This window comes from Barbus barbus, assembly GCF_936440315.1.
Source record: "Barbus barbus genome assembly, chromosome: 7".
Taxonomy (NCBI): domain Eukaryota; kingdom Metazoa; phylum Chordata; class Actinopteri; order Cypriniformes; family Cyprinidae; genus Barbus; species Barbus barbus.
The window spans coordinates 13,976,545-13,994,615 of NC_136735.1; the positions used below are offsets into that span (position 1 = coordinate 13,976,545).

The window sequence follows — 18,071 nt, forward strand, 5'->3', positions numbered from 1 at the left end:
TAATAAAATACTTTAAATCATGTTTTATATTTGGGTTCTCTTTTTGTCTGGTTGAATCAAGTTTAAATAGTTTAGAATCAGTTCTAATCTTAGTTTAATCCTGATACTATGATGTAAAGTATGTTTTTGAGCTGTTTAAACAGCTCTTTCAGACCCCAAACAGAACAGAAGAATTAATGCTTTTTTTAAGCTTACAATTCTTTGCTGGGCAAGCTGTTTGATTCTGCTATTCATAGTCCTGTTTGTGATCATAGATGTCATATCTGTCTTTTTCCCATGACTATTGATGATGACCAGGCACAGATGGAATCAGCTAACTTCTGCATTTTCTGCTCTGAAATTCAGTGTTGCCAGATTGGAAATGTCCAAGTATCGTACCAGAAGCTCAAATTATCATATTTGGAAGAAAATGATCATACACAAGTCAAACATACACAGTACAGCTATTTATTTGCCAGCAACTTTTGCAAATTACCACAATAGATAAATAACTAGGTGTGCCTTAGTGGGAAGGTCCAAACTCCACCTCTGAGTCACTGTCATCAGAAGCCTATGTGTTGCCAGATGTTGAGGGGGCCCTTTTGCTGTACAGATTTGATGCCGTCATAGACCGCAATAGTGCTCATTGGCTTAAAAGCAGGGCACCCTCCCGCATTCTTAATGCACTCTGAGGTGTGCACGATCAGTGAGTATAAGAAGTGAGTATATGATTATAACCAGCATAATTTGAAGTATCATAAAATTTTGAATACTTTATATTAGGGGAATTTTTCATTATTGATCGTACATTGTACAGAGGTCAAAATTATCGTACAAATACAATAATTATCGTACGTGTGGTAACACTGCTGTAATTTAAAGAGAATAAATGAGGGAAAGATTTAAACACAGTAACATTTTACTACACTATTTGTTGGTGGATGATTAATAGACATGCATTTTATATATTTATGGTGTCTGTAAGATTTTTAAAATGATTTTGAAAGAAGTCCCTTATTTATTTAATCAAAACAGTAAAAACAGTAATATTCTGAAATGCTATTACAATTAAAATAACTGTTATCTGTTTGAATGAATGTAATTTATTCCTGTGAAGACAAACTCTTCATGGTCAAAAGGCTCTTCAGAAATTATTCTATGTTGATTTGGCACTCAAGAAACATATCATTGTTTTTGTTGTTGTTGTTTTTTTGATGATGAATAGAAAGTTAAAAAAACTGTATTTATTTTAAATAGAAACCTTTTGCAACATTATAAATGTCTTTACTGTCATTTTGATCAATTTAATGCATCCATGCTTAATAAAAGCATTAATTTTTTTCTCTCTAAAAAAAATCTCCCTGATCCCAAAAATTTGAATTGTTTATATAAAAAATCTATATAATCTACTCCATATGTATATACTACTCCATAGAATAAGGTATGATGTGTGTGTGTATATAAAAACTGTTATTTACCTAAAAGGCCTTGTTTTTGAGCAGGTTTTGCTTAGTCTTGCAGCCAACATGCTCTCCTCAATTTTTCATTAACAAGATTGAGTGTGAAGCACAAGAGCAGGAATGGAGACAGGAAGAACAGAAAAGTGGGTGCTGGAGAGAGAGAGAGAGAGAGAAATCCTGGCGTAGCACACATCTGAGGAACAAGAGAGAGCAACTGGGATGCGTTGCCATAACAACGAATTCAGCAGGCCACCTACTAGCTTGTGTGTGTGTGTGTGTGAGACGGAGGAGAGGGTAGAGCAAGCAGATTTGTGTGTGTGTGTGTGTGTGTGTGTGGTACTCAGCAGTGCTGATGGAGAGTAAAAAAAAAAAAGGTGTGCATGAATCTTGCTTGTGATTGGTCACACCTCTCCTGTCTTTGTTTGGAGTGGAGCATGTTGGGTAAGTGTCCATCGCCAGAGCCGCCTTTTCTGATGGCTGCAGCACAGAAGCAGAGGGAGGGGTCTCTCTGCACCTCCCTCCATCCTGCTCTCTCTTTCTTTCTCACATCCTCACACCAGTTATCCTCCCCCTACTAAAGTAAAAACAATAAAATTCATAATGGAGAGCAACTGAATTTAGCTCTAGCATGCAGATACCTCACAAAAACAACGCTAGGCTAGCAGCCTCCCCAGCAGTCACTGATGCTCTGTAAGTCATTTGGAGGGTTACGAGCAGGACGATGCTGTCTGTACAGACTCTGCTTGAACAGTGAGACACACAGGCTGGGATTTGAGGGATGGTCCTTTGCCTGCCGTACACACACACACACACACACCAGGAGAGCAGCAGCTCCGTGTGGATGATGTCATCCTATCTGCATCCTGCAGTGTTAGCAGCGCAGCTTCAGAGCCTTTGTTGCCCTTTACGCTATACTCGGACCAGTTTGATGGTTTCTTTTAGCATGCTGAGCTAAAAAGTGAAGCATAGCATAATCTTTAAAGGTTAAATGAGTCGTTCAGGCTTATCTCTGTGTAAAAGATATGGTTTTTCTGGAGATATTTCATGGCTTCTTTCAATAGACATGAATGGACACTGGTTTTAAAGCGTTTTGTTCAAGATTATTGTTTCTATCGCTGCTCATAAATTCAAACGTTTCAAGCTATAAGTGTATCATTTATGATTGTTTCATGAACAGTGGTAAGGAATTATGCATTGTAATTCTCATATCATCCCCAAATTAGACTTAATTTCAGTATATAACTGTATAAATGATCCATAAGAATATTCAGCCATGGTTTGGATAATGCTGTCTCTGTCCTCAATATTAAACCTCATAGTGTTTGTAACTTTTACACATGGAGTTTGTAAGCATATATGTGTTTTCATATTTAATTTGCAGTTTACTAACAATATTAAGATGTAATTTGATGTCAGTCTAAATTTCAGACTGCAAATAATGTAGTGGATATGATCTTTTTTGGTCACACTTTAGTTTAAGGTCCAATGGCTATTAACAAATCATTAACTATGAATATTGCCTCAATAAACTCCTAATTTGCTGCTTATTAATAGTTAGTAAGATAGTTGCTATGCTTAGGTATTGGGCAGGATTAGGTACGCAGAATATGGTCATGCAGAATATGTGCTTTATAAGTACTAATAAACAGCCAATATGTTAATAATAGGCAACTAGGTAATAGTGAGAATTGGCCCTATAGTTAAACCTTTTTTGAAATATTGAGCTGGACAACAGTGGCTAATTCTTTATTAAAAGTCATTCCACTCATTTGCACACTCAAATGTAGGAAAGTGGAAAAGTGATGTCTAATCTCTCAGATGTATTATGTGATGTAACATGTTTGATTTGCTCTGAGTTGTGCATCTAGTAAATTCAATATGCATGGATGTTTTTTGGGGATCAATATTGACGCATGGCCTGGGGTCTTTCTGCCAACGCAGGCAGAGGGACTTATTGCTGAGTCGTCAGTATAAGGTCACATTTGGCAACATGCAATCAAACACCCTGGATAACCTTCACGCTACTGTTGTGACCGTATAGCATCTTGAAAACTCCTCTACACCCCTCCCTGGCCTCAAACTCCTCCTTTCACATCTCTCCATCTTTACTGGTCCCACATTAATACTGTTAGAGATAGCAGTGTCTTAGGTGGTTTTTATCTTCTTATATGTTTGTGTTGCATTAAAAAGGGTGACATTTAAGGACCAGTCAGTTGCCAAACACGCATGTTCTTGTATAGCAGGACTGAACATTATTTTGTGTGTGTGTCCCTCTCTAGGCGATGTATCTCCGATCAGTATGTCACCCATCAGTCAGTCTCAGTTCATCCCACTGGGAGAGATTCTGTGTCTGGCCATCTCAGCCATGAACTCTGCCCGCAAGCCTGTCACACAAGATGCGCTGATGGAGCACCTTGCCACTTGCTTCCCAGGTAGCCCTCCAGACACACTTATGAACACACACACACACACACACATACTTGAGTGCTGTAAACACTCTAATAGTATTTTATTACAGACATAACCACATTAAGTATTGCATTTACAAGTGTATGTATATAAAAATACTTTCTGTTTTCCTGGGATAATCCTCGTCATAAAAATATATACATATTGTGCCTGATAAATTGCTATTTTGGGCAAGCCACAAGTATTTGGCTTCATTATATTTGCTGAGATTATAGCAGTATTTTTTCAGGCGAGGAATTTAAGAAAGACTGACCATAATATAAATATCCAAATCCTGTCACTATCAAAACTACCTTTTAAAATAATGTTTTTGTTCTGTACCATTGTAATTGTTAGTTTTGATTATTGTGGCTGTTTTGGAGTGGATCAGGGGTGTAGTGTCTGGGTATGCAGGTGCATATGGGCCCGGGAAGATTGGGGGTCTGCGAGCCGAGGGGAAAATTTGAATTGAAACAAGGGAATGAATATAGAGCCTTGCAAGAGCCCTTGTCCGACAGGTTATCAGAATTCTCCACCCAAGTCCCACCCAAACCAGTGTCTTCGCTCGCTCTTCCCCTTTACACAGCTGCCATTAAAAAAGATCAGTTTTTGTTTAATGGCAAAGTGGTTATATTTTGTTTCGTTTCTTTATTAAGTTAATTTAGAAACATGATTGGAACATATATAATTATGTCTGTTAAATTCAATTTTTTTTTTTTTTTTCGGCCAGCGTCAGGCAGTGAGTTGAACATGTTTGATCAGTTTAGCCTTCTAAAATAAGCATGATTTGAGACATAAAAAACTTCATGCATTTCACAATATAAATTAAAAAATTTAAGATAAATGTGTTTATAAATATCCAATCGTTTGTGCTAAGAGTGGAAGCTGAAGCGCGCTTTGAAGGACATGGAGGCGCTAACGTGATCACTTGCTTTTTTTTTTGTGGAAAATTTAAATATGCCATCATAAAATAGCCTAAAGAAAACAAACAGGGTGGCTTTCTGCAGTCTTGATCTTGAGCAGCAACGCTTCACAAAAACGGAACCAAACCTCACTGACATGATTAATATATTTATAGAATGCTATAGGCTAAATTACTACTTTAAAACGAAATAATTCAAATTAAAAATTAAAACCTCTTTCATTATATAATCTGTAAAGATGCATTTCTCTCTAAAGGCACACCCAACGAGGAGATACGGGGAGTCAGGATCGTTAGCGTCATAGCCTAGGCCTATGCTTAGTTTTGTTTTTGGGCCGCTGTGCCAAGATTGTGTTTGCATGCAGTACAAATACAGCGGCATTTTAGTGTCACGCTGAAAAATAACTAACTAAATAAATAAGATTAACATCATACTATTTTAAGAATAAAGTAAAAATTACGATAATAAAATCATGTTATATTGCGTGAAGTTAATGTGAAAATTATACCTATAGCCTACTCTGAAAAAAATAAAAAAGAATTCTTAACACGAAAAACAGCAATAAAACGTAGGCTTATAGATGTTTTTGAAAATCTAATTGATCGATTTCATGAGACATTCATTTGTATTAAATTGTTCAAATTTTTTTTTCAATATGCATTCGAATATTAATTCATGTTTATTTCGGGGGGGTCATCTATGTAGAATGACAATATGGACCCTTTTTACATTTCCGGCAGAAGTCATCAACTTTATGCAGTGGAGAATGGAAACTACAACAAATATTTTTTGCATTCTCTTTTGCCCCAATAGCTTTGTATTTTTTTTGTAATTTGATGCCAAGGAAAGAAAAAACTAAGTATAGTGTTTTAAATGTACATTTAAAATAATAAAAATAACATCTAAAATTTAATATAATCAACAAACTAAAAATCTAAAAGTTAAAAAAGTATTGTGTGTATATATAAATATATATACATATATATATATATATATATATGTTGCCAGATTTATGTTGATAATTGTAGAAATTGTCACATTTTGTCAAAGAAAGGTCCATTGTACACCTTATGTTGCTCAGCTCTATTCAAAGAAATCAGTCAATTAAAGTGTAAAGTGTGCAAACTTCACTTGTCTGCTTTCCCTTAAAGAAGGAGTGGTTAAAAAAAAAAAAGGAACAGAGGCTCTAGGTTTCGTCATGTTGGTATGGCAACTACCACTGTATGATGTAATGGCAGGCAACACTTAACCCTGACTAGTTACGGCTTATCTGCTCCTTTATCCGTTGTGTGTGTTTCTGTGATTGAGAGTGTTGAAAAGCTGATTTGGGTGAAGTGAGGTCTTGAGTGCAGTGAGGACACCATGTACCCTGTAGTGCAGTCTACACTGTTGGAGCTCCTTGTCTGTGAGTTACAGGCAATGTTTACTTATATTGCACACGTGATATTAAACTAAGAGAGACATTCACAGTATTGAGTCTTACAACAAATGTAATGTCTATTTTTGAGTGTCTAAGTTAGCCATCTTAATTGTGTTTAAATATATTCCCTCTAAAGCATACTTTGAAAGCACTGAATGGTGGATCTCAAAATATGAGAATATGGTCTGTGGTTCACTGGTGCTCTGTGGTTTCCAGGTGGCCTATGAGTTGGTTATCTTATAATAACAAAATAATAATTTTAATAAATAATTAAATAAAATAAATAATTATAATTGATGACTGACTGATTAATCAACTCATAACAATGAAGTGATTGTTAATATTAACTTGTGATAAAGTGTGTTGTCTTAACATTAGTAACAGTTTTACAAGTATTCAGTCTTCTTAGTGAATAGTTATCTTAGACAGCTAAGGCGTAAGAGTTCAAATTTCCAGTCCAGCTAATGAAATAAGGACAAAAGAACATATACTGTAAATTCTCTTGAAAATTTTATGAGATATTTTAATATTATTATTGCATTCATTTATTATCATATGTGTTCTTATGAAGGAGGGTCACAATGGCAGGTTTTGTCTTATTACACTGAGGTCCTTAAAGATGTGATGATGAAAGATGAGGTAATGACTAGTGTGTTGTGATTGGTGGTGACATAAATCAGCAACCAATGCTCTTCTTTTGATTGGCTTTTTGTAGTTATTTGTGTGATCACACCTACTCACGGTTAATCCTACTTTTGGCATGTCAGAGCAGTTCTGGATAATGCTGACATCAACATGAACCCACTAATCTGCTACTCCCCCCTCCACCCTTTTTTCCCCCTTTGCACTCTATTTTTCACATCTTAAGTGTTTGCCTGTTGAGCTTTTCCTTTAAAATATTAATTGGAATTGATGATTGAAGATTTATTACTATCATATCACAAATGTTAGCCAAAAAGTTTGTGTCAGCACTTTCATTAGCACTGTGAAAATGATTATGAAATTTACATGCGGTTGTATTCTCTTCAGGTGTACCCACTCCAAGTCCAGAGATCCTGCGGCACACGCTGAACATGTTGGTACGGGAGAGAAAGATCTACCCCACACCAGAAGGTTACTTCATTGTTACTCCACAGACATACTTCATCACCCCCTCCCTCATCCGCACCAACAGCAAGTGGTACCACCTGGACGAGCGGCATCCAGAGCGACAGCAGCAGCAGCAACAACAACAACAACAACAGCAGCAGCAGCAGCAGCAACAACAACAACAGCAGCAGCCACCACCCCAACAGCAATGCACATCGCCACAATCTGGAACCATCACTCCCTCCACCTCTGGCTGCGTACGAGAAAGGCCTAACCCTAAGAACCACTGCGACTCCTATAACACCTACCGCGATGAGGTGCCCAGCATTCATACCTCTACAGTTCAAAGAAAATCCCCAAAAGAACCCAAAGGAGATCCCCCTTCATACCTACAGCCCCCACCCCAACCACCTGCCATTCAGCACCCTTCTGACCCCACCGACAAGAGCAAGAGCATGACCGCCACCTTCTCTTACAAAACAGACACACTGACCAAAAAGAAGGAGAGCAGCGGTGGGGGCAGCAGTGAGAGGCAGTCCAAGAAGTTTGGGTTGAAGCTGTTCCGCTTGAGCTTGAAGAAGGACAAGACCAAACAGCTGGCCACCTTTTCAGCACAGTTCCCTCCAGAGGAGTGGCCCTTGAGGGACGAGGACACACCGTCTGCTGCAGTGATCCCTCGTGAGGTGGAGATGGAGATCATACGTCGCATCAACCCAGACCTGACGGTGGAGAACGTGGCCCGTCACACAGCTGTCATGAAGCGGCTGGAAGAGGAACGAGCTCAGCGCTGCAAGGCCAGCTCCTCCGCACAGCACAGTGCTCGCAGTCGCCGCAGCCGAGGCCACCGGCGCGTGCCGCATGGGAAGTCGCGTTCGCACAGCAAGACGCGGGCTTCTCGGGGAGACCCCTCTGAGGGCTCCAATCTGGACCTACCAGCAGTCAGCCTGGAGAGGGACTACCGTTTTTTCAGTCACTCTCTGGTACGCTCGCCAAGAGAGGGAATGTACACAGTGGAACGCAGAAGTGGTGGTGCCTACCTTGTCCACAGCAACCCCAACATTGCTGAGTCACACTTTCCTGTCACCCCAGAGTGGGATGTTTCGGGGGAGCTTGCAAAGAGGCGGACAGAGATGCCTTTCCCTGAGCCTTCACGTGGGACATCACAATCTAGAGTGCACCGGAGCCACAGCCACACTCAGGACCGTAAATCACGCAATGAGCGGCCCGACAAGGCGAAAGAGCGATCGCGTTCTATGGACAACTCCAAGGGCCCGCTGGGAGGTGGGAGCTCCACACTTGGCACGGCTGAGGATTACGACCACAGTCCTGATGACAGAAGCCGCTACTATACCGATGATGGGACGCTGAGGGCCTCCTCTCAGAAGACCCCGCACTTCTCATGCATCATGTTTTCTGCTGCCAAGTTCAGCTCTGAAATGTCTGTACCCGATATGGGCAAATTGAGTCTGGATGACTCGAGGCTCTGCAGCCCTCTAGAACGGAACAAGAGCAGGGACAGCCTCCCAGCCTATAGTGACCTGAAGGCCCTGTCACCGAAGCCTTTGGCTGATGACTACTTCCAGTGCAATACATCGAATGAAACAATCCTTACTGCCCCGCTGCCTCTGAGCAAATCTGACCATGACACTTTAACCCCATCTGACGGAATCCGCAAGGGCTCTCCAGCTGACCGGCAGACGCCGCACCTCACCTCTCCTCACCCCTTGGACTACAAGGAGGACTCCTCCACCAAGGGGCACAATGGTTCTGGCAAACCCACACCGAGCCAGACACCTGAGCCTATGCCCAATGGACGTTTGATACAGCACCAACACAACACTGACCCAGGGGGCGGGGGAGGTGGCGGTAGCACTGGTGGTGGGGTGGACAAGAGGAAAGAGATTTTTAGTAAGGACACTTTGTTCAAACCGCCACACAATGTTTTGACTGTGAGCTATGTGGACAGTGGCTACTCAAAGTCAGGCACTTTGCGTAAGACTCCGCACATGAAATCATCCGAGGTCCTTGACACTCTGGAGACACAACAGCCACCTAACTCCACCCCTTTGTCTGCTTCTGCCCCGGCACCTACAGGCACAGAACAGGGTGCTCCCTCCACATCTGAAGCTGCTTTTGACTATTACAACGTGTCAGATGATGACGATGAGGAGGAGGCAGAGGAGGCCTCCCGTAAAGAGGCCACCCCGACAGAAGCAAAGGGGCGGGCAGGGGCCGGAGACGGTGGAGGAGGCGGCGGGACCATGCAGTGGTTGCTAGAACGGGAGAAAGAGCGAGATTTACAGCGGAAGTTTGAGAACAACTTGACTCTTCTTAGCCCTAAGGAGAGCGAGAATAATAACAGCCAGAAGTCGGCTCACTCGGCCCGGCTGGACAGCATGGACAGCAGTAGTGTGACTGTAGACAGTGGGTTTAACTCCCCTCGGTAAGTACTCACTTCATAGACAGAAGGTGCTAGTCTTCAATGCATCAATTAACTGCAATTTGTCTTTTTTTTATTCTTATTACCAAAGACATAAGATTACATTAATTGAGGAAATAAAATATAACATTATGCTCACCAGAAAACATAAATTGCTAATATGCTAGAATCCACACTACTACTCTGACATCCCACAAAATGAAATATTGTTTTCCATAGGTTATTTTTTATATGTGTGTTTTATTACAATTTGTGATGTTTGGTTTGAAGCACATAGTTGCCATAGGGCCCATACAATTTATTCCATCTTATACTGTGATGTATGGCATGGTTTTCCCCCTCTTCTTTGCCAAGACCACAAACTAGCACAGACAACCTTTAAGTGGGTTTCCCAGGGCTGTGTATGTGTTAGCAGAAGCCCTTTATGAGTGAAAGGGTGAGGACTTTTTTCAGCTGCTAAAAATAAACCCCTTGTGTCTGTATGACTCATTCAGAGGGATATGGCAGGGGTAGTATAACTGAGAGAGCCTACATGTTCTGCACATGTGCTGCCTCTACTCCTTACAATACACTCTAAGAAAACTCCATACAAATACAGGCAAATGTACTATGTTAATATGAAAGAATTTTCTTGATAGATTTTTCTCAGGTGTTTTACACGTATTTTGAATTACACATTACATTGTGCTGTATTTAAAGTTTGAGGGAAATGTCTGATACTTAACAAAAAAGGCTCTAGTAATTTTGACATAATAATGACCTGGTTCTCTGACTGATATGTCAGTTTGTCAAAACCAAGCTTTATACTGAAAATCCCACAGAAACCTTTCTAAATTGATTTTTGCATTGTAATTTAACAATGTATGTAAGTACCAAAAATATATTTTATCAATACAACTCATCAACTGATGAATAAGTTATTTTTCTTTTTTTTGTATTGAATTGAAATCCTTATGTTTGTAATGTTTTGAAAATTTGTGTAATGCATTGCACTTTACTGTCCTTTCTACAATCGTGTACTGATGGTAATAGTAATAGGCCATAAATGGTAGTTGTGGCCCAGTCATAGATAGAGCTAAAAACCTACAAGACAAACTGCCACACATCTCTAATTTTAAGACCCCCAGCAGTCCCTACATGCACAACCACACACAAACACACACACACACACACACACACACACACAAACACACACACACGCAAAATCATTCACTATTTTCTGGATGACTCATCACATTAGCGATGATGTCATTTCACATCTCCTGGAAAAACACCAGCATAGCTCTTGTGCATAGACATAATTTCGTTTGTGATTGATGTGATGTAGTAATGCAATTACACAAAGTGGGATATGCAAAAGAAAAGAAAAGAAAACCCTGCATGTTTCTCTGTGCAGTACTGATGTTAAATACATAATATCTCAGTTTAATCTTAAAGCAATAGTTTTCCATAAAAATATCATTGTTTACTTAATCTTGTGTCATTCCAAACTTGTATGGCTAACTTTCTTCCATGGCACATGCAAAAAAAGGTATTTTAATGACTTTTCTGCCCCATATAACTACAGTGAATTACAATGAAAGCTTCAAGCTGTAGAAAACACAAGAAACAAAATCACAATAAAAGCATCACTAAATACTTGTGAACACATTTACTAATTCTACATGAATGCACTACGGAGAGCTACAGTATGTGAAGGTTTTCAGTGAATAAAGATTTAATACATGGACCTATAATACATTTATGGTGCTTTTGTGTCCATTTTGAATTGTGTAAGCTTCAGTATTTGCTCATTGTAATTTCATGGACAAAGACAGGGAAAACGCCTTCAAAATTTCTCCTTTTGATTTCTGTGGAAACATTGTGGAATACAGCCATAGAACATGAGTTTGATGGTTTAAAGGGGTCACTTTTACAAGTTGTTAGAACTGAAATGTTTGTTGGCAGTGTGTGTGCATAACCACCCTTTAATGATAAAGATCCACCCAGTATTTTTAAAAAAAATCTCGTTAAATCATTTCCCCTTTCTCAAATCGAGCCGATCTCAGATGCCTGTCTGTGTGACGTCACACAGTCCGCCATTGTTTCACTGACGGAGCAGATGTAGACAAGAATGTCTCCATAGAAATTGAGGTGTTTTGTTGTTGGATGTAATAATGAACATAGCAGTCGTCATTTACTCCCGTCATCTGAGCCAATGAAGACGCAGTGGATTACATTTGTTTCTAAAAGGAATGTGCCCCCGATCTACCTAAATCTACCTAAATCGCGCGAATCATTCGTGATCCAGCTTCACCTCCAGAAGAAGTGAGTGTAAGGTTTTTTTAATGAATCTTTGCAAATCGCCTTTCCTAATAATGTGCTAGTCAGCAAGTTTCACGATGAATGCAGCTAAAGTTAACCATCTCTCAGAGAGCGGCTCGGAAGAGAGGGGCGGGGTGAATAGAGCTTATTTGCATTTAAAGCGACATGCAATAAATTGGCTTGCTGTAGACAGAGCTGTTTTGACTGGGTAAAAACGGTGTTGTTTTACGCTACCATTGAGAAATTTTAACCAAACTATGTTCAAGTCCCTAAAGAATCATATCAACTTGTGGAAAATGGGCATCCAATGACCCCTTTAATATTTTGTCAAACTATTTCTTTATTCCTTTAAATCTTTTCTCCCTAAAATATATCCTCTTTCTTATGGTTGGCTGTCAGTGCTTTTGGTATAGTTGCTTGAACATATTATTGTTGTTATACTGTCATAGAGGAGTGCACTGTTTCTATACAGCTAAAAAATCCTGCAAACTAGAGTGAAACCATAGGTAAGGGTGTGGTTGTGTGTTTTCTCTGAGGCCTTGTGCGATGGTTTACATTTTTCTCATGCCTCAAAACAATTAATCAGTTATCTTGTCTTAAACTCTACTCTTGTTCTTTCTGTCTCTTCTTCTCTGGTCATTTTCCCACCTCCACCACTTTCTCAGCACACGGGAAAGCCTGGCGTCCAACACCTCGAGCATTGTGGAGAGTAACCGGCGACAGAATCTGGCTCTAAGTCCAGGCCACATGGGAACCACCAGCATCGGCCCCCCGTTCAGCTTCCGTGCAATCCCAGAGCCCCCTACCACGCAACCTGAGAAACTGCAGAAATCCCCTAACTGCCTTGCCTCCATCACCAGCGTCTGACATGGGCCCATCTGGGTTGACATAGTGTCAGGGTGATCTGCAATGTTGGGGTGCCTAAGTGCAGGAGGTTGGGTGACTCCCTCCATCAAGCACCTCGACTACATGGGGACTGTTAAACCCACAGGCATGGCTTCCAGAGACTGTTCCCACAGCATAAATGGTCACTGCAAAAAAAAAAAAAAAAGGGAAAAACATGGAAAAGGAAATTTCTCATCATAGGATTTACCTTAACAAGCAATTAATCAGGAAATTCTCCAGTCGGATTCAACCGTTATTTTCAAAATAGGCTTGAAGTAACTGGTAATTTAACAATGTTTTGTTTTCAAGAGTATTTTTGTCAGTCACAGATTAGAGATCATCCAACCAATGGATTAAGTTTGCACGCATTAAGAAATAGATGCTGATGTGCAGGTCAAAAATATTACAGATTTGTGATATTGGTATGCAGTACAAATTAAAAAATGAGGCATAAAAGCTCTAATCTGAGCAACATTAAATTCATGGTTCATAAAGTTGTATAATATTCCTAAAAATAAATATATTTGTCATGACACTGTTAGCTACATTGGTGACACAATAAGAATCATACTCACATGCTTAATAAAACAATACATAGACTGAATTAGTGGAAAAAATGATCTCGTCTGAAATTAAAGTTTTTTTGTTTTTTTTTGGAAAAGGACTATTGATTTTTTTTTTTTTTTTTTACTACCCAAACTTATTGTGCATACAATTACTTTGTATACACCTTTACACTACGTAATGGATTTACCTGTTTCATTAAAGTTCATATTTAATCTCAGGTCATGAATAGTTAACTCTCCTAAGAAGAGGTAAAAACATTGCTCAGTCTGTAATCATGTTTCTGTGGATCGTTTCACCAATCTTTGTTTCTTAAGGGAATAAAACACTCTCTGTAGACAAAAAATATTAATTATTTCAATTGCATTTCGTCTCAGTTTAATTCAGATGTAAATTATTTTTATTGTTATTCCCTTTTGAAATAAAAACAGGTGTGTGTTTTACGCCGGTGTGAATCTGATACCTAGTCTCATGAACCAGGACACTTGTGGACGTCATTGTTGGTTTGGAAACATGCTTGTCTTCTGTGTAGCTTGATGGCTTTATTTGTTGTCACGAAAGAAGGAGGATGTTGGGAACACGGGTGTTGCGTCCAAAACACTCCAAGGAAAGGTCATACAGTTCTCTTCCTTTGGGCCAGCGGGATTCAGAGACTAGGCCCTTTTGCTGCTCTGATAAAACCTTTATTTTTTAAGATTTTCTTACTTGAGTTGAACCCAGACCACTATGGTGTTTATTTTCGACCTTTTTTGTTTTGTTGTTTTCCTTGGGAATTGAGCTGTTACTCAAATCATGTCCCTGACCTCAATGGAAAATATAGTCGACAGATGATATGGCTAAAAATTCTGCCCCTGCCAACACATGATATGTATATTCACAATCTTCTTAATCTTTTCATGATTTCAATAAATGCATCTTTTAGGTTGAGACAACTCATTCAATGAAAGTATGTACAAATAATTTGCTTCGCTGTTATTTATCATTCCTTTCAAATGTCACAGTTGAATAGATTACATCAGGTTTTGACCTGCCGTGTGGAATATACAATAAGTCTCAGATCCATGAGTAAAGGCTCATTTCAAAGATTAAATTAAACATTAAAATACTTGCTTTGAACATTTGGACTATGCCTTTATGTTTGGCGTGCCATCTCAAGAATGCACCAGAATCAATGGTTGTGTCCCTTCTGGCAGTGACTGGGTGATATTTGGGAAAGAGAGCAGAGCTCATGTCGCATCCATTGGTGCTATTATGTGGTGATCCTCCCTTTTTATCTTTTATTTCTTTCTTTGTACATACCCTCCACAGTTTTGTTGCTTTACGATGAGTGTTCAGGTGGATATCCTCCAGTGGGACTTGCTGTGTTTGAATCACTTTCAGCTCACTCCCTCTCGCTCGACTATTATCCACACATACACACACCTGCAATCAGCCATGCAAACTACCCTAAACCCCCCATACATGCACATAACTAGCTACCTCCACCACCTGTGTAACAACAAGGTAGGGACGTGTACAGATTTGGAGTCTTTGCCTGTGGAACACAGCGCTATCAGCCTCTTCTCTGTGAATGTTGACAAGGAGCGGCGGACATTGTAACTAAGAGGACTTATTCTAAAATAATCAGTATTAAGTGCTGTAGTTTCAACTCGATTTTTCTCAGTTTTTGACAGAAGTGTCTTTTACTTATTTGCAAGTTGTGTATAAATCTGTCCAACACCACATCAACAGAACCAATTATATGTTTTCCCTTCAATTTGTGTAAGAAGCCATTTTCAGTTCTCTGCTGTTCCCTTAACACAAATATTTGTTTATCTGCTTTGTTATTTCAAGCCCAGTGAGTAACCATACCTCCAGTTTGTTAAAAATGCATCTAGATGGAAATCAAGGGACTACATTCTATATTATAAATAAGCACCTCAACATATATTTTAGGAGTTCAGCCTGAATCAAAAACAGTTTACCTGCCTTCTGCTTTTTGGCAATGCTGATTACAATAGTATTGTTTCAATTTCCCACCTTATGTTTGAGAGGTCAGTGTTTAGGGTCCAAACAGCCTCTTAGACCCTGTAGTTGGAGGTGGGATGAAGATTGTGGAAAGATACAAGCCTCATATATTAAATGGTAATTTTATGTCATTGCTAGACATCATAGATGTACATCAGAGAGCAACATTAGACAGAGCGGGCACTTCATAACATCTGCTCTATAAATAGTTACTTTCTCAAATCATTGCAACAGAGCTTTACTTAAAACAACGATTTAAGTCCAGAAGTATATTTCAGTTCAGTAATGACTATACCTCTGCGGAACGTAATCACTTTTGAATGTTTTTTGTTGGACATTAATACAAACACATGGCCTCCTTTACTTACCAAGGCTCTGTCAGAGGATGCATTTTGGATATCTGTCACATTTTGTGATTTGAACCCCCTCCTTCATCTGGTAATCATTTTCTTTTTCTTTTTTTTCCCTTTAGTTTTTGATAGATAAAAGGGAGTAATGCAGCCAAGACTGCCTTGTAAAAAAAACATGTTTGCACTGAAATGCCTGGCCTCTGGTTGCTGTTAAGTCCATCCAAGACGGATGCTTTGTTTATATTGTAAAATATTTCATATGAAATAAAAATGACCATGAAATGTCTTCCCTTAACATTATGGATTTTAGAACCACGTCAGACAACATTGTTTCTAAATGGTGACAGTGTACAGTATCATACTGTAAATGAAATCAATCTGCCATGCTTAGTATAACTTCAAAACAAAACTGAAAGATATGAGGGATCTTTTTGTAATGTCTATAATATTTGAAAAGAAGTCCTTATTTGTGTAGTAATGGTGTTTCATCGTTGTGGTAGTGTATGTGATAACCCAGTTGGGAGATTGTGTTACTTTTTCAGACAATAAAATAACATGTTTGGTTATATGTTTTAAATGTCTTGTGTCTTGAAACCTTTCAGTGCAATGTCTTAAAGTTATACCATTAGCTGTAAGTATTTTGGATGACGCTTCTACCTCATGATGCTGGTTGATTAATATTACCGAAACAGCACATTACATTTCTGTAATCATTTATACAGTTGGCATGCCAAATGAAAAACTGAATTATTGAAACGATTATGTGAGAAGGGCATGAAAGACATTTTTGTATTTTTTATTTCATTGCGTGTAATCACTTGTACTTGATGCATTCCATTTCTAGTGTAAGATTATATTAGTCTAAATGTAACAAATTAGTCTTTGAATCATAATCAGAATAATGGAATATGATTAATGAAAAATAGCTGAAATTTCAAGGCTTCATGGATCAACTTCATATACTCACCAGCCAAGTTAGGTACATCTGTATATAATCAGCCAATCACATGGCAGCAACTACTGGCATTTTGTCATGTAGACATGGTCAAGAGACGATCTGCTGGAGTTCAGAAAGGTTATTTAAACAACTTTGAACGTGGCATGGTTGCTGGTGCTAGGTGGACTGGTCTGAGTATTTCAGAAACTGACAATTGACTGGGATTTTCATGCACAACCATTTCTAGGTTTACAGAGAATGGTCAGGAAAAGAGAAAATATCCACTGACAGGCATGTTTTGGGGGCAAAAATGCTTTGTTGATGCCAGAGGTCAGAGGAGAATGGCCAGACAGGTTTGAGCCCACAGAAAGGCAACAGTAACTCAATCACTCGATACAACGGAGGTATGCAGAAGAGCACATCTGAACACACAATGTGTCGAACCATGAAGCAGCAGATGACCATACCAGGTGCCACTTCTGGAAACTGAAGCTACAATTCACATGGGCTCACCCAAGATTGGAGAAATGTTACCTGGACTGCTGAGTCTTGATTTCTGTGTGCTACATTTGGATGGTAGGGTCATAATTTAGCGTGATCAACATTGAAGCATGGATCCATCCTGCCATGTATCAATGGTTCAGGCTGCTGCTGGTGGTGTAATGGTGTTGGGGATATTTTCTTGAAACACTTTGGGCCCTTAGTACCAGTTGACAATAATTTAAATCCCATAGTATACCTACTTCCAGTAGGACAATGTGCCATGTCACAAAGCCTAAAATAATCTCAAACAATGATGAGTGACAATGAGCTGATTATACTCAAATGGCACAGTCATTAGATCTCAATCCAGTAGAGAACCTTTGGGATGTGGTGCCACAGTAGAGTCACATCATGGATGTGCAGCCGACAAATCTGCAACAGCTGTGTGATGCTATCATGTCAATATGGACCAGAATCTCTGAGGAATGTCTCCTTGTTGAATCTATGCTATGAAGAAGGCAGTTCTGAAGGCAAAAGGGGGTCCAACCCATCACTAGCAAGGTGTACCAAGTGACCAGGGTGAGTGTAACTGTTTTACTGTAGGCTGTATCTTGCCACCATCTAGTGGCTGAACAGCGTAAAACATCTTACGGAATAGACATTAGATCACAGATTCACATGCGTAAATGTGCTGAATTGAATACATATAAACTGCTAGATTTAACAAATATCAACAAGCAGAACCTGAATACCACAGACATTATTCAAAATGGTCAGATGAA

At 39.3% G+C, this 18,071-nt stretch overlaps 1 protein-coding gene across 1 annotated transcript in view; it reads left to right on the top strand.

Moving 5' to 3' along the window:
- Positions 1 to 16,434, top strand: part of LOC306873143 (storkhead-box protein 2-like) — a 66,038-nt gene extending 49,604 nt beyond the window's left edge. Inside the window, exons 2-4 of the mRNA XM_079422215.1 lie at positions 3,719 to 3,871; positions 7,260 to 9,762; positions 12,729 to 16,434. Coding sequence (XP_079278341.1) covers positions 3,719 to 3,871; positions 7,260 to 9,762; positions 12,729 to 12,930 — 2,858 coding nt within the window. The 3' untranslated portion in view covers positions 12,931 to 16,434. The remainder of the gene's footprint in view (positions 1 to 3,718; positions 3,872 to 7,259; positions 9,763 to 12,728) is intronic.
- Positions 16,435 to 18,071: the final 1,637 nt, after the last annotated feature.